This window comes from Melopsittacus undulatus, chromosome 1, assembly GCF_012275295.1.
Source record: "Melopsittacus undulatus isolate bMelUnd1 chromosome 1, bMelUnd1.mat.Z, whole genome shotgun sequence".
NCBI classification, from domain to species: domain Eukaryota; kingdom Metazoa; phylum Chordata; class Aves; order Psittaciformes; family Psittaculidae; genus Melopsittacus; species Melopsittacus undulatus.
This window is the reverse complement of record NC_047527.1, coordinates 27,769,411-27,793,654: the sequence shown is the minus strand read 5'-3', so window position 1 is coordinate 27,793,654 and position 24,244 is coordinate 27,769,411. Positions and strand designations below refer to the sequence as shown.

The window sequence follows — 24,244 nt, the reverse complement described above, 5'->3', positions numbered from 1 at the left end:
CCATGTGTCTCTCAGGCCTCTGAAGAAGGCTTTCTTAAATGTTTGTACAATATCTAGCATGATAGGTCCTCTGACTGCTACTGTTATATAAAGAGCAAATACTAACAATAATAACTCTTCATTGTAATACAACCTATAAATACATGTGTGGAAGAGAAACATTTTCAAAAAAATAAGGAGCCTTGCTGGGATCCAAAGGAATTCTCTTTAGTTGTCAAATTAAAAAGAATCCTCTTTAAAACTTAAAAAATAAAGTTAGTCTCTCCCTCTTTCTCTCTTTCTTTGATTTGGGGAGCTTTAATGATTCTGTGATATATTAAGAAAATCTTTAAAAAAGCAAATAACATTCTGGAAGAAGCTTATGGAGATCAACCCCTGTTTAAAGCAGAGTTAATTCCAAAGATTAAATTTAATCAGATTAAATCTCCCAGGGCTTTGTGTTCGTGCCATTCATCTCTTTCTGGTTGGGCAAGGAAGTTCTTTTGGTGGGTGTAAGGCACTTATTCAAAAATGGGGATACTGAGGAAGCTCTGTATGTGGCAGGTGAGACCAACTGATCAACTTCAATGCATGAATAGAGGAGGCACTAAAACTGTGTTTTCCCTGACTTAACATTAATTTGGCTTTCAGGAGCAAACTAAAGCTATGTATATATCTATATATATACACATATAAATAAAATCAGAAATTGGAAAAGTGAAGAGTTGGGTTCCATCTGAGCAAATGTATGACTGGGCTGCTACAGGTAGGCTATGGTCATGTTTTCAGTACAGCTCTTTCTGTAAGTCTGGTGAGTGTACTGAGTCACTGGGGGATGATTTGGATTTGGAAATTTGTCTGTGGGTCATGGCAGTAAGAAGATGGTGAGAAATGGAAGTGAAAACTGAGGAAGAAGTGGGAAATAGTATGCGATCTGTAGGGCATAAACGTGTACCTTATTCATGTCTCCACTTCTAGCATTGCAAAGTTACTGGAATTACTAGAATACCTTGGCTGATCCCAAATCTTCATCCGCTACCTTGTCTCAAACTTTTCATGGCACATGTATATATGGTTGATCCTTGGCTAACCTTGCTCTTTAACTTCAGTAACTCTCGTAATTTCTTGGTGTTTACCTCTCTGATGGTGTGTATATACAGACAGCTGTCACTTCCCCTTTTACCATTCATTCACTAAGCCTTTAGTCTCCTCTCATAAAAGAGGCTCTTTAGTTCCCTTGTCTCCCCTGCACCTGTTGCAACTCATCCTAATTCAGCTTTATGAGGACAACAGACCTGTTTCAGAGGAGGTCATGCCAGGGTCCGTCCAGACCCAGTGACATGCCCCCAGTCCGTGAGCAGTTTCTGCTGTTTTGACATGCTTTAGTGCTGCATGTGGCAGTCCTGGGGTAATGGCTGGACTTGATCCTAAAGGTCTTTTCCAGCCTAGTTGATTCTATGATTCTGTGCTTAACTTGATAATGCAGATTTTATCTGGAGCTGGCAGGAACTGGGTCTTCAAGCTGGTTTAGTCATTTCCAGTTTCCAAGAGTCCTCACAGTGGGAAGCAGCACCTTTTTAAAGGCCGGGGCAATTAATGCTACCCATTTTTTTGCAGAGAAGCTGGTCAGGAAGGCAGTAGGAGACAGCACAGTGAGGAGCAGTGCTGGAACCCACACATGTATGTGGAAATTCCATAGGGAAGGGTTGGAACCTTGCATGCAGGAGCTGTTGGATTGGTCCCCTCACCCCCAGCTGCACATCGAGTGTGAAACACATCACCAGTGGGTCTTCTGTGGATGGACCCAGCCTTTCCAGACCTGATGCTGTCTTACGGGAAGCAGGCTTTCTGCAAGCAACCGTAAAAAACCCAGCCAGACCTGTAAATATAATTTCAGAAGTCAGCCAGGCAAAGCTTCCTGGTTTATGTGTGTTCTTGTCTGTGTGTGTACACAGATACGTATCTTGTTTTCCACACTCGATGTTCTCGGCACCGGGGTAGGTTACTTTCCCCTCACCCACTGTCCCGCGGGGCTCCTTTACTCGCAGCCCCGGCACAAGCACGACCAGGTTTTCACACCGGATCCCCCCACAGCGGGAGCCCCTCTACCCCCGTCCCCAGCGGCAGCTCTAAGGGGAATCACCCTGCGGCCCCGCTCGTCTCACCACAGGAGCTGCGGGCGGGCAGCGTGAGGCGGCGCGGTTCTGCCCGCCCCCGCCGGCCGGGGCCCTGCGGTCCCTGCCGGGGAAGGGCATGGAGTTGGCGGGAGTCTATAAAAAGCCGCCGTGAAAGGAGGCCGCCGTGCTGCCGCAGCTGCCCGGAGAGGCTGAGGCGCGGCGCCGGGGCGCGGCAGTGACACCGTCACCATGATTAACCCCAACTACTACCCGTGGGGCTACGACAGCGACAACGGTGAGTGGGGCCGCGGCCCGGCTCCGCTCTGCTGCGGGCTGGCGAGCATAGCCATCCACGAATGGGGGGACTGTGGGCACCAGGTGGGCCTGGGCTGTCGCGCGCAGGTGTAGAAGAGGAGAAGCAGGTGGAAGGAGAGGCTGTGCAGAGAGGTCTCTACGTTAAAGTCAGTTTTCCTACTGTTAATGTAATTTAACGTTTGACAGAGCTTTAAAATCCAGCTTTAGGTTAGCCTTGCTGCAGGAGTAGTAGTGCTTGCCCACAGTGCAGCCACCATCCTTCCGGCCTGCAGAGGTTGTAAACCCGGCCTCAGTCAGGCTTCTTCCACATTAAGTTCTTGCTAGAACCGTGACGATAATTAAATCCATGTTGCACATTTCTGACTTCTTCAGTTATCGGTGGCCTTTTCTCTCTCCAGATGATTGCGTGGTGGCACACTGGAATCGTGCCATCATAGAAACATGAAATGGTTTAAGTCTAAAGGAATCGAAGATCATATAGTTCCAATGCCCCTGCCATGGGCAGAGATACGTTCCACAAAACCATGTTGCTCAAAGCCCCATCCAGCCTTGCCGCAAACACTTCCGTGGATAGAGCATCCACAACTTCTCCGGGCAATCCTTTGGGTATATCCCATCATATGTCTAGCTACTGGTGGACTTAGCATACTCCTCTAGTTTCTTTCCTTGATGTATTATCAGTCTCCTGATAAGTGTTACAGTTGCTATGAAAGTTTAGGTTCAGTTGAATGAGTTGCAGTATCCAGTATTTCAACTAGAATAATCTAATTGCTACATTAATTATACAGTGAAACTCTTCACATGGCATGACTAACAACCAGACTATTAGTAACCTGTTTATTAGTACATTTAATTGATGTTCTGTAGCTAAGTAAAGCCAAGATTGCATTTAATTGTAACATAAGTGTAATTCATACATAGCTGGAAAAGGTTGTCTTGATGTTTCTCTGGCCTTTCTAGGACCAGAGCAGTGGCACAAAAATTACCCGATTGCCAAAGGACGCCATCAGTCACCTATTGAAATCAATAACAAAGAAGTGCATTATGATCCCTCCCTGCTACCATGGTTTGCTAGTTACGATCCTGGTGCAGCGAAGACCATCCTCAACAATGGGAAAACCTGCAGAGTTGTATTTGATGATTCATTTGACAGATCAGGTTAGTTTTGTTTTCATCTCAAGCTTTCATTATATATTAGTGACTATTTCTGAAGCTGGTTGGAGGGCAAAGTGTGCTCTGAAAGCTCATGGCTGTCAGAAGGTCTCTGTGTATTGCTCATGTGTGAACTGCAGGCTTCTGTGATGCTAGTGCACTGCAAAACTGGTGGGAAAAGCCTGGGATCAATTTTAAAAGATATAGATAAAATCCTAGGGAATGGAGAGAGCTGCAAAGAAGCTTGGTGAAGGGTGAATTAAGGTGTAAGGTAGATTTCTGAACTTCCAGAAGTCATTGCAGTTGTCTTGCTTTCCAGGAGCAAGGAGTCCAGGTACTATCTAAGGACTAAATTCCATTTAAGCTATTTGAGATGCCCAGCAGAACACCTTTAACTGTGTTATCTGGCTGAAATTACAGTATTTGTAAACTGTAACCATGTAATTTCTGATAAATGAAGTAATCATAGAATCATAGAATAGTTAGGGTTGGAAAGGACCTTAAGGTCATCTAGTTCCAACCCCTCTGCCATGGGCAGGAACACCTCACACTAAACCATATCACCCAAGGCTTCATCCAACCTGGCCTTGAACATTACCAGGGATGGAGCATTCACAGCCTCCCTGGGCAGCCCATTTCAGTGCCTCACCACCCTAACAGGAAAGAATTTCCTCCTTTTATCCCATCTAAACTTCCCCTGTTTAAGTTTTAACCCATTACCCCTTGTCCTATCACTACAGTCCCTAATGAATAGTCCCCCACCAGCATCCCTGTAGGCCCCCTTCAGATACTGGAAGGCTGCTGTGAGGTCTCCACGCAGCCTTCTTTTCTCCAGGCTGAACAGCCCCAACTTTCTCACCCTGTGTCGTGGTTTAAACCAAGTCCCCCAACTCCCTGAGAGTTAGGAAGGAGAATCCAAAGAATGTAGCCCCCACGGATTGAGATAAGAACGGTTTAATTGCTAAGGCATAACACAAAACCCCTACTGCCATTTACTACTACAAATAATAATGATACAGCAAACAGCAAGTGAAAAGAATACAACACCCCACCAGCCACCGACCCATAACTCACTCCACCCTGCCTGGCCGAGCATCATGTGCTCCCTCCTCCATTTTCCTCCAGAGCCCTACCCTCCAGCCTTCTCTTTCCCAGTATGCATCCTGGGCATCACGTGCTATGGTATGGAATACCTCATTGCCTAGCCTGGGTCAGGTGTCCTGTCTCTCCTTCCTCCCGGACTCCCCTCCCACCTGGCTGGAAAAAAAAAACCTTGAACAAAAAACACCCTCAAAACATGCTCAAACCATGACACCCTGTCTTCATATAGAAGGTGCTCCAGTCCCCTGATCATCCTCGTGGCCCTCCTCTGGACCTGTTCTAACAGTTCCATGTCTTTTTTATGTTGAGGACACCAGAACTGCACTCAATACTCCAAGTGGGATCTCAGGAGAGCAGAGTAGAGGGGCAGGATCACCTCCTTTGACCTGCTGGTCACGCTTCTTTTGATGCAGCCCAGAATGAACCATATGTTGCTACAAAGTCATGGTATTTATTAGTTAAAACTCTCTTGGGCATTCATGAGATTTTGTCTTAATAAATTTTATTGGGCTGAAAATATCCAGAGTTTCAGATTTAATGTCCAAAATCTTATATCCACTTGTAGTTATGACAACAATATGCTGCATATATAATGTGTATCTTTTAAGGGTTACTGGGGTATATATTTTAAAGAGATACTTCTGTTTAACAGGTGCTAGAAATACTTAGTTTATTTTGGCAGAGTCACCTACGTTTCATGTTAATACTTTTGGCTGTATTTCAAAGGAAAAAGCATTACTGAAGAAAGCATGAAATTGCATTACTACTGTGATAAAAAGGAAAAATCAAATGCATACGTCACTCTTTAGTTCTTGTATCAAGGTCAACAGAGTTGTGTTGTTATTTCTAGAACCTGAGATGATAAAGAAAAGGAACAAAAATGTCAATTGCAGGAAAATATTCAAAGTCTGTCTTACATAGTGTGCAGATTTATTTCTTAACTGCATTAAAAGCTTCAATTTCTATTACAATATAACTAGGATTGATGCTATAATTACTAGGAATTTTACTCATAAGTCTGTCTTTATATATGCATGGATTTAATTTAATGGATTTTTAATTACTGAGGTGGGTTTCATGATCAATATGTATGTAAGCTGGACTCGTTAATACACTGTCAAAACTCAGAAATGTGCAGTGAAGACTTTGATTACTTTTTGAGAAAAGTGGGAATCTTTAATGTTGTTTGAATAAAAATACTGATGTCAGGTAACATGATGCATCAGTAAGGAGGTGTAGCTATGGCTGCATGGATAATGTCCATGACCGCTACTTAACTTTTTTTACCACAGAATCATAGAATAGTTAGGGATGGAAAGGACCTTAAGCTCATCTAATTCCAACTCTTGTGTTTGTTTGGAACAGTATCAGATAGATCAATGGTTTCATCTTCTGCATAAATGTCAAAGTAACTCTTGTTAGAATGACTCAGATTTTGCATAGGAGGGAGTTTCCAAGCTCTACAGTCTGCAGCATGGATCCAACACTGGCCACAAAGAGCAGAAAGTTTTGGAATGTTCTGATTTTTTTTTTTTTCCAGACTAACTTCTCAGTAACTATTGTATTCTGATCTCAGAAATAAAAAATGACTCACTGGAAAAAAGGTGTAGTTCTCAGTTCTTTGAAGGCAAGAAACATTCAGTGTTTATTGTTATGTTTCCTTTGTTATACCATTGCCTGCAGAGTCTGTGGGTGGTGTTCCTTCTCTAATATAATGCTAATTGCAGGACTAATTCCACTGTGCATACTCCTACTGACTTGAGCATGTTTTACATTTTTTAAGATATATACAGTGATTTATTTTTTTGTGTAAAGGAATAATCAGCTGCATAATACATGCATACGTAATAGCAATCTTATAGGAATGGAGCTTTTATTCCCTGGAACAAAGACATTTTTGTCTGTCTCTGTATCTGTCTGTATCTCTCTCTCTGTATTTCTCTCTGTATTTCTCTCTCTGTCTCTCTCTGCCTCTCTCTCTCTATCTCTCTCTCTATATATATATCCTATCTGAATTATTTCTGAGTTAACCAGAAAACTAAGGGCTTCCTTTTTTTCCTAACTTTTTCAGTTAGAGTGGTTATATTCATGTATGTATTTCTATCTAGATTTTCATTGGTGGTAGATGAAATAGGTTGCTGAATAGATTGCAAGTGTGAGTGATAAATCAGATTGCTTTGGATGTCTCCAAGTTTTACTTCCATTGTGTCTTCTCTGCCAGGAGTACTTTGAATATTTGCCACTGGGACAGTTTCTTAAACTCAGATTATTAGAGAGAAGCTTCCGGGGAAAAGTGCTATTCAACGTGATTCACATTATGTTGAAAAAGGCCTTATTATTGTTATCTTTGGAGTTAGTCTAGTGTAAGTAATAGAACAATTTTTCTACAGCTGTTTATAAAGTCTGGTTAACTTTAAGAATCCGTTATACAGTTGAAGGCTTTGATGACAGATACTTGCTTTAGGTGCTGTGTCCTGACTTAGCTGCCTGTCCATACAAGTTAGTGAATTGTTGTGGACTCAGTTCCCTGTTTGACCATACCTGTGTGGAAGAAGAACTATAAGCACTGTAAGATCATTTCAGGTGGAGGCTGGTCTCAAAATCCAAGAAAGAACTGGGAGCTGTATGCAAAACCTCCTAGGTGGCTGTGCCAAATAAAATGCTTACTAGAACTTGGTTACTTTGTCAGCCTACCACTGCTATGTGTTTCAGCCTGAATGGTAACTCAACTACTTTTAGATCCAGCAGTGATTCTGGTTTTGTTTTGAATTAGGGCTGCAATCTTACTTCTACTAGAACAGTCCATTTGCTTTTAAAATTCAAACAATATTCATGCCAGAGAAGTGTCCTGAGAGCACCTATCTAGTGGAACCGTTGTCATGATGCTGTCCGAGATATATAGCTTGCAACTTTCTTACAACCAATGACTCATTGGGTTTCTTTATACTACCTTGGTTAGATGGCTAGATCAAGATGTTCAATCATTTAATAAACAGTAAAGATATGTAATCTTGTACTGGAATCCAGACACAGCAGCTGAGGAGAGATGCACTAAGGCTATGTCAAACGGCATGCCTTCTTTCATCTTCTCACTTTGTTGGTTTTGTTGTCTCTTTCGCACTTTCTATGGAAGTTCATTGGCCAGATTACTACTTTTAGTGACTTTCTGATGTATGACATTTCAGGGCTTGGAGTATCTCAGTGCAGGCACACTTTCTTACAAGGCTACTTTGATGGTGTCTGCAGAATCTGTCATTTTCTTATCAAAGGAATGTGTGCCTTTGGAAGTGGATGATGGAAAAAATAATTTAAAGTGACAGTTACTGTTCCTTATTAATCTCTTTTAGTATGATTCATGCTTGTGGAAAGCACTTCCTAGAGTACCACTTTGTGGGAAATCTCATTTATCTTTGCAGGTGAGATTTTGATTATCAGCTTCTGGTGAATAAGCATTTATTTGTTGGTTCTAAAACAATAAGGACAAACCCCATAAAATTTAATGAAAACTAGGAGAAGTCTGTCTATAGATACACAACGTTTGGTTGATTCCTGCAAAATATTGCTTAACATTTTGTGTTCTAAGTTTGCACTGGAAAAAGCCAGTATCCATTACAAGAATAGCACAGCTAAATCCCAGTGCTTGTGTAGCTGTGGTACAGTGGCTATGCCTCATAACGCAAAAGGCAGCAAAGTTAGATTCTTCACTGTTTGAAACATCTATTATATGCAGTGTCTCATGAAGAAACTGAGAGTTAATATGAGCACTGAAAAGCTTGGGTGAAGAGAATTTAGGAGGTCAGTTTCTGTTAACTTTGAATTTCCAATGTTAGAGATAAAAATGCTTGAACAGGCAAGGGTTCAAGCTATGCAGTTACACAGTGCACTGTCAGTTTTTTCCTTCTGGAGATGGAGATTTCAGCCCTGCCACAGATCACAAACAAAGTGGATGGAACATTCCTCTGATGAGGAAAGGCTGAGAGAGTTGGGCTTTTTCAGTCTGGAGAAGACTCAAGGGAAACCTTAGAGCAGCCTTCCAATACCTAAAGGGAGCCTGCAGGAAAGATGGGAAGTCTTTTTAGGCAAGGCCTCTTGTGAAAGGATGAGGGTTAATGGGTTTAAATTAAGAAGGGAGATTGCGGCTGGACATAAGGAAAATTTTTTTTACAGTGAGGGTGGCAAAACACTGGCACATGTTGCCCAGGGAGATGGTGGATGCATCATCCCTGGAGAGACATTCAGGGCCAGGCAGGATGTGGTTCTGGGCAATCTGATCTAGTTGATGATGTCCCTGTTCATTGCAGGGGGTTTGGACTAAATGACCTTTGAAGGTCCTACCCAAACTGTTCTATGATTCTATGAGCTGGGAGCTGACTGATGAACAGTCTGTGATCAAGAGGCACATAACTGGAAAAGGTGTGTTACAGTGCGTGTGAGGGTGGATTGCATGCTGACAGACTTCTGACAGACACTTCTCTTTCCCAGTCTGTCCCTATAAGTTCAAATACAAACAAAAGTAATTCTTCTGCATATCTGTTCAGTGCTTACTAAAGAAAATTTCAGTGAGAACTGAATTCTCAGTTCCAAAAGCTTTTAGGAAACAGATTTTATCTCTGCAGTTAGCCAGTACAGAGATCCTCTTTTGAGCAGAGGATTTTTATAACATCTAAAATTTGGCACTGACATAAAAAGCTGTGAGTTTTATAGTGCACTGTTATATTCTGTTATAAAGCAGTCTAACAAAGGTAATGTGTCTTTTTCAACTGTCATGAAGTAATACCTTACTAATTTAATTTTGCTATGGTTTACCAGTTCACTTTATGGATTTGGCAGGATGTGGGAATTATAAGTCTTGTATGAACAGTTATTTCTTCTCATGTGTTTATAAATACAACTCACCTCATGAGTCTGGTGCTCCTTATTGCAATAAACACCTAAATGTGTTGGCTTTCACAAATTGTAGGTGTTGCTATGTGAATATAACTGTATGAGTTCGCAAAGCTTGCTAAAGACACAAGATTAGACAAGTTGAAAATGGCCAGAACTCTTGAGCAAAATGGAGTCACATAGCAAAAGAATTTGTAAAGGTAAAAGAAAAGGGGGGAGGGTTTGATATGAGGAAAGCTAGTGCCTGGAAAACATAGGATTAAAATACTTTTAGCTTAATTTAGGTCAAAGATAAAGAACAATGTTCATGTTGTCTGTGGAATTTAGTGGTCCCACTAAACATGAGTAAATTATTTCACACCATCCTTCTCCTTATCAGTTAGTTTAGAGACAGAGTCTCCCAAACATCTGCTAGCCTTGGATACTCCTTGTCTGCCCATCCTGCAATAAATTTTGCAGGAAGGTCACGCTATTCTAAATCTTTGCCAGCTATCAGAAAAAATATGGATATGTCTGGTTTCAGCTAGTTTTGTGATTACCTGAGCATCCAACTGTGCCAAAGGTGAAAAGTACACTGTGAGGAAGACTGCTTACTTCATCCTCAAGTCCCCTGCCCACAATCACCAGGGAGCAGTGCACAGATGCCAAGAGGAGGACACTTATGATGATAAGTTCCAGGAGCTAGTTATAATATTCCCTGCCTATACGAGGGAATTATGAATATGTATATGACTAATGCAATAGTGAAAGTATATAAACCTGTAACAAATGCTAATCAGTGTGCCTCTGGCTACTGTCACGTGCCCAGCGCTGTTGCTTTTGCTTTGCTGACTTTGTCCCTCAATAGAACCCTGTTATCTCTATTAGAGGAGTGAGCTTGTATTTCACATTATGTTTTTCCACCTGACTTTGACAGTATGCTTTCACAGCAAACAGGGAAGGCATTTGTGTAGCCTTTACTTTGTCAATTTTACCTTAATGAGGATAGAGGCTACTGGTATCAGTGCAGATTAACAACCAGACCCCTACCTAAGATGCTCAGCAAGTAGATGCACATATTTCTAAACCTTCTTGTCACATTTCTGTTGCTAAGGTGGAATGGAGTGGCCATCCGCACTCAAACCACTTCACACATTCATTTTGCTGTGTAAACACACAAAGTGAAATACAGAGGTTTTTTCCTTGCATTAATTGCATCCTTCTATCCACCACTTGCCCTCCTTTGGACAAACATCTGCTTCAATACATCATAAACAGAGCAGCATGAGACAGAACTGACTAATATGTGGAATGAGTAGAGTGACTCCTTTGAGAGTGGAAAAAAAACATTCTTTTAGCAGCCAGTTCTGTCTTATGCTGCTCTGTTTACAATGGAACAACTAAAAGGTGATTTTTTAATTTTTTTTTACTGAAACGGATGTTTGTGTGTGTGTGTACATGTAGGATTGCTCTGTGATTGACCATTCTTCTATGTGGATGGGGAGAGCACAGAATTTGATCAATGATTCAGACTGATAGGACATTTTTATGTCTGGTATCAGGCACTGCAGAGGGTGATGTGCAAACCTATATAAAAGTATTCAGTCACTGAGCAATGGCTTGATAGGTTGCATTGATAAGACACCAAAAAGGAGAGAATGCTTTTCTCCCTTATCTTCTGGGCTGGTTTGTGTATTCCTGCAGCTGGGACATGTTACTTCAATGTCAGCAAGTTTAAAGGAGTTAAATTTTGCTAAGTCTGCTGTGGCCATCCTGTTATTTCCTGTAGAGCACAGATTGGAACAGAAATGTCATGTTTTCCAATAATCAGAAGTAAGACCAGCCATTCAGTTAGTCATGTGAAAAAGATTATGTGGTGTTTCAGAGAACTAAGAGAAAAGCTGCCCATATATCAGGGAAGGAAATGAGCCTGCAGGCTCAGTTTTTTTAAAGCTCTTTCTTGTCATTTCATCAAGTGTCATAGGCAGAAGCTCAGAGTTAAGTCATGAGGCCTGCTAGAAAAGCATCTTTTGCTAGAAAAGCATCTTTTGCTAAGTGTTTTGTGCTAAGAAAACAGTTATCACAGCCTTAAAACTGGGAGTCTCAGATATGTGAGTATTTCCTATGAAATAATTGTTAGACTAATTTCCTGATACATACAAATATGTAAATATATAAAAATAAAGCTACATTTTAACACCACTGAAAAACAAAGATACTGTATTTTCTTTTTATAAACTTTTACTTCATTTTTTTTTTGTTGTATGGATGTATATTCATGTTAGTATTTTCTGAATACAAAACCCCAAGAGGATAAAGATACCCTCAGAATTTAGGTTCCAAGCCACATGTTTTTAAAAAAATAAAGATTTCTTTTACTATCTTTGAGCTATGCAGACATACTTTGGGATTTTTTATGTTTTAGATATTGGAGAAAGTAATTCTTGCAACTGTTTTGTTTACCGTCTTTAAAACGTAGCAAAATTTAATTACATTGTAATCATAAACATATTTTCCTATGATTTACACTACTCACTTGCAATTAAAAGAAATAAAATGCCTTCTTGTCCCTCAGGAGATGGTGATTTATAGGCATCTTAGTCTCTGCTTCATGGTGTGTACTAAGTAAAAGCTGCTATTTATAGATGAATAAAACAGTAATGTGTTGGCACATGGTGATGCAGAGCTTCACCTAATGCCCAATCGAAAAGTGTCTGGTGATGGCTCATCAGTGGAAATAATGACACATTTTTACCTTAAACTGGATTATTTGGTCTTACAGATCTATTTTAATGGAGAATTGATGGCCTTGTCAGCTGCTGTTGTTACTGTGTCTGCATTGGCCTCGGTACTGAACATCTGTGGGAACAAGTAAAGGGAAGCTGTTGAGAATAGCAGCTTGCTCTTAATGTTCAGTAAAGAATACTCTTGGTGTGTTATTTCTGGAGATGATAGTGGATTTCATTCCTTTTCAGATTTAAGTATCTTTTTCTCTAACATATAAAGACCTGTTCTTGAGAACTGCAGAATGGCTTATAGGAATGCTGTAACTTCTGTCTCCAAATAAAGTGAGTGAGGATTGAATGTTAATTAGTATTTGGTGAATGTGAAAAAGTTCTTCCCTTTTATTGTGAGATTCTTTCAAATACATCACCTTCATTTAGGGTATAATGTAAAAATGTGTAAAAAATTTAAAAGTTTATTCAGAATACAGGGTACTGTTCATCACAGGCTGAACTTTTCTTTAGGGAAGTAACTTGCATTCTCAGAGATTGCTTTTCTGGCACATTTGCTGTTTTTATTTTCCTTTTCCACAGCTGAAGGATGCCGCTATTATAGCAGAAGCAGTATCAGTAATGTCGTTGCTTTTAAAACAAATAAATCATAGCCTGCAGTAAGAGACAAAACTTGTAGTGTTTTGTGGGAGTTTGTTTATCCTCTAGCACTTCAGTAGCTGATCTTAATCATGGCTATTTTTGTTTGCTTTGATATAGGTAGATATTACATGGATTTCAGGGGGAGATTAAAACATCTAAATTTAGGTGGTTTATGTGGGCTTTTGGAAGTAGGTGGGTTATGTCTCTAAACATTCTAGTCAACAGAGATGCAGCGACACTTAATCAATGGAGTCCAGAGAGCAATTCAGGTCACCATCTGTTGAGTATTTACCTTAAGGCTAGCAGAATTAACTCTAGAAGGTTGACTATTCTGATTAGGGGCTTACTTCCCAAACATAGGTGTCTCATGCCATTTTTGATAACCCAGTGTACTCATCTTGCCTCCAGATACTGCTTTAGAAAATTACAGTTCTACAAATTTTCAATCACATTTTCCAGAGGTCCAGGTGTATTCACAGTATCCCAGAAGTTACTAGAGTCACATTTATGCAACTGCATTAAAACAATGATCTCCATTAACTATAATGGAAGCCTAGACACAAATAATTTTCATCTGCCTGTAAGTGCATACAGCTAAAGATGGTTTCCTAGGGTGCTGCTAAAATCAGTGCAGAGTTACTTAATACTCTCAGAACATACTTGTCATGGTTTAAGCGCTGAACCCAGGACAATATAGCACCTATAACATAAATATTTTTAATACATATATATTTCTTTTAAAATAATTGGAAGATACTTGAGTCTAATGCTATTGCAGATTATCAATTGCAGTGCTGAGAGGTGGGCCACTTCCAGGAGTCTACAGGCTGCGTCAACTTCACTTTCATTGGGGCTCGTCTGATGACCATGGCTCTGAGCACGTTGTGAATGGAGTGAGATACGCAGGAGAGGTAAGACTCACCATATTTTTTCTTTTAAAGCAGGGTGTAAAATAACATTTGTCATTAGTGTTCAGGTGGGACAAAATCTGTTATTTGTCCTCTTTTCAAGGAGTTCTCTATTTCTAGCTTTCTGTCTATTCTTACTCCCACTGAGTCTTATAAGTGTGAATCAGGTTGAAGTAATTCTCACTAAGGAAGAATGCATGTGAAACAAAAGTTTCCGTGTTCTCAAACCAAAGTAGCTTGAAACACAGAACAACAAGACTGAATTACTGAGAATCAGTGCAAACTTACTAAACAGTATTCTGAAAGTGTAATAGTATAGCAGATAGTAGCAACAGAAAGCAGGAAGAATGTGTTGCTTTGATTTTCTGCCACTTGAGGATAATAAGGGAGTGAGAACTGTAGACTAATAATATGTAGATCTTACATTCATATGGGTTCTTTGCTAGAATTGCTGTAATTTGAAATCCAAATGGAAATGGATCACGTATCAGTAGATGACTTTTGAACTGCATTTTCTGCCTACTTACTTAAGTATCTTTTCTGTGTTCTTTAGCTTAAAGATTTCTGTTCTTTTTTGCAAGTTCTGTATTAAGATGTTTATAGTTCATTTTAAAGCAAATAGTAGCATAAATTTAGATATATAACATATATGGATTGCTCTCCATTTTTTCTTTATTTTATTTCTTTTTCTGAAGATCTAATCCTCATTCCTCGTTGCCTCAAATGCTCTTAACATATATGGTGCTCTATCCCTGGCAGTGTTCAAGACCAGGTTGGATGAAGCCTTGGGTGATATGGTTTAGTGTGAGGTGTCCCTGCCCATGGCAGGGGGGTTGGAACTAGATGATCTTAAGGTCCTTTCCAACCCTAACTATTCTATGATTCTATGAACTCTGAATTGAGGCTCTGATGGCTTGCTATTCAATAATGGATTTTTTTTCATGCTTTCCTTTGCTTCTAGCTACATTTATTACACTGGAATCCCAAATACAGTAATTACCTTGATGCTGTGAGAAGAACTGATGGAATAGCTGCTTTGGCCATATTTTTGCAAGTAAGTAGAAGCATACAATGCTTATATGTACTGCTATATAGAGTTTTCTTACAGGCTTAAAAAAGCAAAATCCTCTGAATGTTTTCTAGGGATCGAACCACACTGAAGGACTTGACTTTCAGTAATGCATGCTTTTCAAGTTACAGAGCCTGAATCATGTTATTTCAAAGGGTATCCAATACTACACACACTTGTCCCAGCAGCTATTGTGTCACTATGTGACTGGTGGAAGCTGTAAATCCAGATGTATTTGTCCCTGCTTTGGGGACACAATGTCAGCAGTGGCTCTCTGACTAGCAGCAGTCAGCTGTCTCTATGCTAATCATGGTCTGATGTCAAGGACAGATATAGCTTCTAGGCTTTTCATGCACTTTCTCCCAGCAGAACTAACTCACAGGCAATACCTGTATCTTATTCTTTTTTATAGTCTTTGGGGGCATGCAGTCTTAGCCTGAGATACTAGCCTTTGGTCTCTCTTCTTTAACTGATATTCACTAGGGATAGAAAGATGGATGTCTATGTTGAGGTCAGCAATTGTAGACAGTAGATCTGACCATGAAAGCTGTTTTTTAAACTAGACTAACACTTATCCAATTTCTGTACTTGAGTCTGAAGAATTAATTATCCTTGTTAGGCTAAAATTTCATGTCAACAGGAATCGCTGTATTGTGGAATTACCCACAATGCTGAGTTTCTGTACTGGTAATTTCTTCATATGGATCATAATATCTGTTCAGGTATAGACAAAGGCTACAGGCAGAAGACCTACCTTATTAGGCTGTTAGGGGTGATAGGTGTGGTTAATGAATTGTAATTTTGTAGTTGATACATGTTTAGGTGTGTATAAAACAGGAGAAAGAAGAAAACTGATTGAACAGAACTCTGGTTAGCTGGTGTTTCTTCTCTACAGGTAGGGGAAACTCCCAAACCAGAGATGAAGAGAATTCTTGAAGAAATAAATGCTATCAAAACAAAGGTAACCATATCGGGCTTCTCGTTATAGGGGAATTGCCGCAAAACCTCAGGACAAAAAAAAAAAAAAAAGTAGGCATGGAGTCTTATTCCCTCAGTCATCAGTGACAAAAGAAAGGCACCTTTGGAAATTGGTCCATTCCTTCCTGAAATATGCTGCCTAATGGACCTTTGTAAATGCTGCTGACTAGGTATCTGTGTCTCACATAACATTATGTGATAACAAAGTCACATTTCATAGGCTGTCTTGTTTGCTATTAGTGTAAATATTTTAAATCCGGACTGCTTATCTCACTTCATTATATAGTGACCTAATCCAGTGTTCAGTAGATAGGCAGAATTTCCATAAGAAAGGAGGCCAGAAGGAAGAGTATTTCTGCAGAGAAATGACCAAAGCACATCTGTACTGGATGCTGCTTCACATAAGTTAGCCCAGGTACAAGTACCATTATGAAGTTGCTTGTCATGTCATGCTTCTCTGAGCCCATCTGTGAGGGTCATTCAGTCCACTTATCTTTACACTGCATCACTGTGTCTTGTGTAGATGTGTGCTTAGTTTCCTTAGTTCGTACCTATGAAGTATCTGAGTCACTCTGTTTCTTAAAATACCAGAGCTGCATCTTTACCTAATCCTGACTAGAACTGTTGAAGACTTTTCTGTTTGGTTTTGTCTTATTTGTTGGTTTTGGGTATTTTTTTCTTAAGGGGAAAGAAGCTCCTTTTCCAAACTTTGATCCTTCAATTCTTTTCCCTAAATCTCGTGACTACTGGACATACCATGGGTCTTTCACTACTCCACCTTGTGAAGAGTGCATCACCTGGATTATTCTGAGAGACCCTATTATAGTCAGCTCAGACCAGGTAAATTTTAAATAGATAATATTTTACTCACTTATTTTTAGTTACATGCCATAACCTGATCTTACTCTTTTGACAAGGAAAATACTCATTGGATTCTGTGAGAAAATGTATGATTAAAAGGGCAGAACTGAATGCTTTAGAAACTACCTTGGGACTCCATAGGGAACCTCTAAAAATCTTCCAAGGACTGCAGACTACAGTCGTCGTGTGTGCTATCAACCTATTAGATATACCTCTTTGTCTGTATGAATCTTACATTAATTAATTGAGCAGAGATGGTGACCTTCTTTATTTGGAACATCTCATTGTTTCCTAGCCCACATCAGACATTATGGGTTCACATCCACAGACATCAAAGAGCTTTAAAGATCAGTAAAATCATAACACAGTGTAGATGGTAAGAGTTTATAGCAGTCTGGAGCATGACTGACAGCAAGCAGTAATTACTACATGACAGTTCTTGCTCCTGTGGGCAAGAGACCTTCTACAGCATCAACTAAAAAAAACAGTAGTTCTCTCTTTGTTTCCCAGTCCTTGTGTTCCCACAGTATTAACTCTTGCTACTAGGAATAGCTGAATATGGCTCATACTTTGTATTTTACACAGAGCTCAACTGTATTACACTAAGAGCCAATGTAGGAAAGCTCAAACTATTAACTTGTATTCTGCAACCATTTGAATCATAACACTGACACATTTTATTTAAAGCTTATGTTAAGTTTGCACCAACAACTTTGATTATGCAGGATTTTTTTCAGCCGTTTATATTCTTTCAAGCATCCTCATGTAAAATCTTCATTGCTTACGATGATCAATGTTTGAGGGTATTCACTAGGCAAACTATGAAGTAAAGCTGCTGTGAAAAAGTGAGCATCTGCAGTGAAATGCAGTGGGACAGCTGAGTACCCTAACTGCTTTGCACACTGAATGAAGCAGTTCAGTGTTCTCATTTCATGCAGCTGAGCATTTCCAATTCTGAACATTCTACTTTGCAAATGTGTCTCTTATAGCATGCTTCTTTCAAAAACATCTTCTATCAGAATCCAGATTTAATAGAGTGGGTGATTCTCTTTGCCACATATTCTAGATGGCATCATGTAAACAAGAAAATTACAGAACTGCATCAGGTGCTCAATACCCATGTTTCTGTAAGGTATACCAGCTACTCTGCACAAATACAATAGAAAGACTTTCCTCACTGCAGAGTGCCTGCAGTCAAAGTAATGTATTAATAAAAGAGGATTGTGTTACCAATTACTTCTAATCCTAGAAAGCATACTACCAGACAGCCTCATTAATAGTAATTATTTTAAGTGCATGCACGTGCATTTACAGTGGATTGCTGGGATGCTTTTGCAGCCAGATGGTAACAGTGTAATAGCCCCAAGAGCAAGTGCACTGGTTCACTATGAATCGTTACTCTGCAGGAAAAATCAATTCACCAGGAAACCGTTTGAGATGCAGAGTGGGTAGCTTAGCTGCTCAGATTACTCTTAATGAAAGGATAGGGATTTAACTGTGGAGTAACTATCCACTTGCAGACTAATTTTTTTCACCTTTATGTAGCTGTAGTCTGAATATATGCCTCCTCCCTTAATTTTTTTTTTTTTGCCGAGTAGGGCAGATCTTCCACAAATAATAATAAAACCAGCAACTTCTGAATAGCACTTTATGGGCATTAACAACACTGATCAACTATTTTCATCTCCTAGTATTGCCATACAAATTATTCTTCATCTGAAATGTAATTTCAAATAAATAATCCATCTGATGCACATTATACTGGTTAGAAATGTGACCTCATCATTGTTTAGGCAAACAGTTGTCTTTTCTGAGCTGTGTAGTGAAGAGCAATGTTGAGATGCCTGAACTGGCTCAGCCCATAAACTGGAATTAGTATAGTCATGGTGGACCCAGCTTTTACAGCCCAGACAGAAATTCTGCTTCTGTCAGACTTGAACACTGTACCATAAAAAATAGGTGCATCAGTCTATTGAAGCTAGTGGCAAAGTTGATGTGAACCATGCATGGGGCTACATTTTCTAGTGCATACATTGGAAAATGGGTGCATGCTTTTAATGGTAAGCCATTAGACAAGGAAGTGTCAAGTGTCTGAATCACTGTTGTCATGTTATCTAATGTTGTTCATGGCAGTGACAACAAATTAACATAATGTATCTGTAAGTGAGTATATATGCTGTATCCTTTGAAAATCAGCAGCAGAGGAAGAGCATTATACAGTTTTGAAGAGGATGGGCAGGACTTTTCATACAGTATCCTTCCAAAAAACCCCATACCTTGGTTAAAAAAAATGGCAAGGGGAGTCAGGCTTCAGATCCTGTTCACAAACCATTTGAAACCAAGTCATTATCCAGATTTACATTCCTGTTATCAATAATCGACTTTTTTGTGTCATTACAATAGAATACATCCTCTGCTGCAGACCCAGTATGGAAGTGAACACTTAAAATGCTTCACAATTCCAGAGGCTCCTTAACAGATACTAAGTCAGTAGAAAGGGTTTATTAGGGCACAGGCTGTTCTATTTGCATTATCTGAGGACCTCCTGCAGTTTCTATGGCTCTACACAGTTCTGTAGACAGTACATAAATGACAGTATTTTTCACAGTCCTGTTCAGATAGGACCCATTTTTTCCATCTCAAATATTTCTAATAATATCACTGCTAGGAAAAAGAACATGAGTGCAGTTCCTGTGGTGATTGGGAAAAGGACATCTTCACAACTTTGAAGTCTCCTTGGCTTAATTGTTGGGCTGGGGATTTGATCCCAAGGGCATCAGACACTTTGATTTCTGCTCTCCTGCAGATGGCGAAGCTCCGCAGCCTATCCAAGAATGCTGAGAATGAACCTAATCTTCCCCTGGTTGATAACTGGCGCCCGACGCAGCCTCGGTATTTCAGGATGGTGAGCGCATCATTCCTCTAGGACCTGGCTCAAGCTGGGTGTCTCTGGAACTAAGAGATGGTTTTGGTTTGTGTCCTCTGTTGCATTTAGACAAAACTCATCTGTAGGTCTAGAGGGTGAAACTTTGAGTCATGAAATGTGAATTTCAGAGGATAATATTTACTTAGACAAATGCAATCATTAAAATGGAAGTAGAGAATCTGTTTGGCTCTTCATTACTGCTTTAGCATTAACTTTCATTAATAGTACAAAGAACATGCTATTAACAACTACAAACCCATTTCCTATTGCACACATGTCCCTTAATGCTTGCCTTATTCCATGCTAAATAAGTTGAACTTAAGAGAATTGTTTTCAGCATAAACCCATGTTCTTCAGTAGTTGTTTTCAGCATTATCCATATCCTGCTCTGAGTTGCACCAGTTAATGCACAAGGCATCCTTGTAAGTAAAGGAGAGCACACTTTTGGTATTTTATACTCATATAAAATACGAAAGGACAGAATATTGCTTCATAATCATTGATAAAGAACTAAGCTTTTAAGTTTTGAATAATGGACAGGTGAAACAGAGGTCTGTTCTGAAAACTGTATTCAAAGAGTTATATGTAGTTAAAACTGTGGAAGGGAGAAGAGCTGTTTCTGTTTGTATCACAATTGGTTATCCATATTAAAATAATTTGCATTGTAATGTAACAATCAAAAGGACATGAATTTTGAGTACTGGGTCTTCATATTCTGAATATATATTTTCTTTATGTATGCAAGTGGTTTTCTGTGTAAAAGGTGTTAAGATAGGAAGAGTTCTTAATCTTTTGTGAGGGTTTTTTTTTGAGGCATATTCTCACTTTATTTGCAAATATAATTGGTCCTGCTATCAATGAGGTTTGTGCATAAATGTCTGGAAACATAGTTTGACTCTCCTGATGAAAATGCAGTTGACCAGGGTGTACTTGTCTCTTGTTTTGACATAAAGAACAATGAAACGGGATTGTTAAGCTATACTTGAAACAACAGTATTTCTGCATTAAAAAATTCAACAATAATACATTTTTGTTCTGTATATTTTTTTTTATTTTAGAAACATGTAAAAATAATGATGTTTCAAAGAAATACTTGTTAGTGCCTCTGTAATATATCTTCATGAAAATCACTGATGGATGGTATCTTTTTCAGATGTTTGTTTGAACTACAGGAGTATTGATAATATTTCATGTGACTGCAAGCAAGGAAATAGCATCTTAAATATGCTACATTATCCAGACATCCACATCTGTTCTTTTAGTGAGATGACCCTATTCTGACAATGGCTTTCCTGTAATGGCATATGAATCAATTCCTCTGCAAGTTGATTGCACAGTGGATAAGTTCAGGCTCTATCTAAAACCATTAGTCTGAATGGTAATTTGCACTGAGCTCTAGAAATACAAAGCAGCTCTGCTGTGGCAATGGCTGGACTATTAGCTGCCATGTTCTTGGATAGGATGATGTTGATGAACTTGGTAATGAGATAGGGCTTATGCTCCCTGTCTTCAGTTTTCCCACCATGAAAGTTTCTGGACCATGTTCTCATTTTGCTTTCTTCCTTCAAATAGGTAGTGTTTTGGTTGGGAAATTTCACTTAGTCATTGTTAGCATTTCCCATCAAATTTCCATGTGGATTGCATTGTGTTGTTCATGTTTGCACTCCTCATTTGTAGCCATGTTGAGAAATGTTTCAAATGAGTTAAGATCAGTTTATGTTGCATGCACATATTGCTGACTGGCACAGGTTGTCTTACATCTTTCTACTTACTCAGATGGATGACTTACACTAATAAAGTCTATGCAGGTCCCTATGTTTGAAAACATACATTTTTATTTAAATACTTTATTAAATGTAATTTCTTCCCAGCTGGGTTATTCCAGGAGACTTCAAATCTTTGTATTTGACCACCAGTACCCAACACAGTATTAGACGTAGGGATAAGAACATGCTGCTCAGTTGTGCAGCAGAGGAGGGCTTAATCCATAAAGATTTATTTTTCTCATAAACTTCTATGTAAATACCCAAAACAGCATCAGAAAGTATTTTGTGTCTGGTAACTGATGTTACTCTGAATAGGAATGCAAGTCACAGACCATCACTGACCATGCAGGGTTCTGAGAGAATACCCAGGGCTTCCTGCCTTCAGGTGAAAATGCCAATTTTCTGATGTGAGAAAATATGAGAAAACAATATGATAAAACACCTTTCTACTTGTTTTTCTCCAGTCAATCCTGCAGTACATATCTCTGCATATATGTTGCCTGATTAGAAAAAGGAATTCTGAAGCAAAAATTACTTCTCTGGGTAATTTACCATGAATTCCAGTATGTGTTTTTTTTTTATAGCATGCTTCATTAAGCTAGGTTGCATATCTTACAGCAGACTTTATCTTCCTTGCAATTTATGATATTGCAAATCTGGAACATGTAATCCAAGAGGTTTATTTAGTGTTATGGTGGTTTCCCAGTTGCACTTTGCAAAGGAGCTCTCTGGGTGCTGTAAATGAAGCTGAGGTAAGCCTCATCCTCTAGAGCCATGTTTATTAAATTTTAAACTTCAAGTCAAACTAATCTCTTTAAAGGAATTGTCATTTGATTTTTCATGCCATTAGCTTCACAATACCTGTATTTATAATTAGTAAATGGTAGACAAAACTAGGCTCAGGACTTGGTTGACTCAGTTGCAGACAGGAGGGTGTATGTGAATATGTGGTTTGGGGGTTGTTTTACACAGCCCCTTCCAGTATAGATGGGACAGTCTGAAATAATGATGACAAATTGAGGAAACTATGGTTCAGCAGGCATTGGAAAAAATTGGAAAGTGTAGGAGTAGAGTGAAAACAAATAGCCAAAGAATGGGGGGACACTTCAGGGGCACTATACTTTGAGCTTTAAGCTGAAAGTATAAGGAAATCATTAAGAATGTTGAAGGCAGCAAGGAAGGAAATGTGGGGTGCTGTGAGTCAGCATGTACAATGCTTTCATGTCTAATGCAATTTTCATTTTTCTCCGGCTGTGTTCATTGTTATTTTACAGAGGTTCCCCTTTACTTTTAGTTTGCAGCTTTCTGTAAGTACAAAAAAATTAATCACTGGTATGACTGAATTCAGGTCATTGTAGTAATGACATCCCACACATCTCACTTCTACGTGCGCATTTCCACCCTGCACTGCAGTCCTATGCACTGTGAGAGCAGGGATCCCTGGGGAAAAACATCAAATTTTCATCCGGGTGGGCTAGAAAACAGTGACTTACTACCACGTTTGATTTGACATACCACTGCCTGATGATATGACTGGTTAGTACTAATTAGGAGTCGCCCCTCTGAAACAGAAGTGCAGACATGAGACATGCAGCCACATTGCACAGTTTTTTGACAGCTTCTTCTCCAAGTTACTTTTTATCTGCTATGGACACCAAAAATAATTTGACTTGGCCTAGCTCCGTGGTGCTGTGAGCCTTCCTGAGACTTGCAGCACTTTAAAGGGATGGCTGAACCGGTGTGTCCACATGATTGGCAGTCTTCAACATGAGCAAGAAAGTATGTGTGGAATACAATCACAGCTGCCATAGCACCAGAGGAATTACCATCAATTTTAGGTAAGATCTGCCTGTCTAAACTTGGTCAGAGTAAAATATACCCATGGTAAACATGTGGGAAGTCCATTTTCCCAGGTTGCTCGTTGGGAACCTCTTCTCTAGCCCCAACATCACATTAATCACAGTAGCTATCCTTAGGTTACCCGTATGTAGCTGGGCAGGAAATGATCAACTAGTTCAGTGTCACTTTACAGAGGTCTCTGAAGCAGGCAAGAGGAGGTAAATTTTATATAAAAGTAGACATGGATTTTAGTGGGGATTTTAGTAAAAATCTTTCAGGCGATGGATCTTGTGAAGAATTTAGACTGATCAGTTCTTCTTTAGATCAGGACCACATTTGATAAAATAAATTTCATTTATTCTATAGCCAAACTTACACCTTGGAAATTTCACTAGAATTATCTATACAGAAATGGGTAGATCTTTAGACCCCTTCTTTCATATTGAAAAAGACAGTATTTTGAAAATTATGTGCACGGCTGTTAAGACCATGGAAAATGAATTTTCAGATTTAATTGGAAAAAAAACCAAAAAACCAACAAACACAAAACAACAGTTCAAATTTCTCCTCACAGTGAACGACTCTTGAAAATTAAAACAACGATACAGTAGTGTCTGAAGCAGTGCTGCCAAATATATCTTGCTAACTTCACTTCCAAAATTCCGGGTTTTGTGGTGTTTTGCTGACGGGAGAGGTTTTCTATTCCATCATTTCATCAGAAGCATAGTCCTTACAGCTGAATTCAGGCTGCCATGCATTTTTCTGCTTCTTGTAATAAAGCATCCTGGGGGAATATGTGGGATCACAAGAAACGATTGGCATAGACATCATGTCATGCCCACCGGCCATGTGTCAGTTCCCCAGGGCTGAACTCTCTGGTCTGTTGGCTGGGAAAAGCCATTCCTACAGAAGGGCATGCAGCTAATCCCTAGTCATGGTCATTAGAGGACTCATCATGTCTCTAGTGGAACATGCTGAAGGCTGGCTTGTTTT

General features: G+C 39.5%; 1 protein-coding gene across 1 annotated transcript; it reads left to right on the top strand.

The window, feature by feature from the left end:
- Nucleotides 1-2,215: 2,215 nt before the first annotated feature.
- Nucleotides 2,216-20,671, top strand: LOC101880933 (carbonic anhydrase 3-like). The gene is made up of 7 exons (XM_005150839.3): nt 2,216-2,391; nt 3,372-3,569; nt 13,697-13,815; nt 14,774-14,866; nt 15,777-15,842; nt 16,544-16,699; nt 19,527-20,671. Exons 1-7 carry the CDS (start codon nt 2,346-2,348, stop codon nt 19,644-19,646), a joined length of 798 nt encoding a protein of 265 aa, XP_005150896.1. The 5' UTR covers nt 2,216-2,345; the 3' UTR covers nt 19,647-20,671.
- The last annotated feature ends 3,573 nt before the right edge of the window (nt 20,672-24,244 follow it).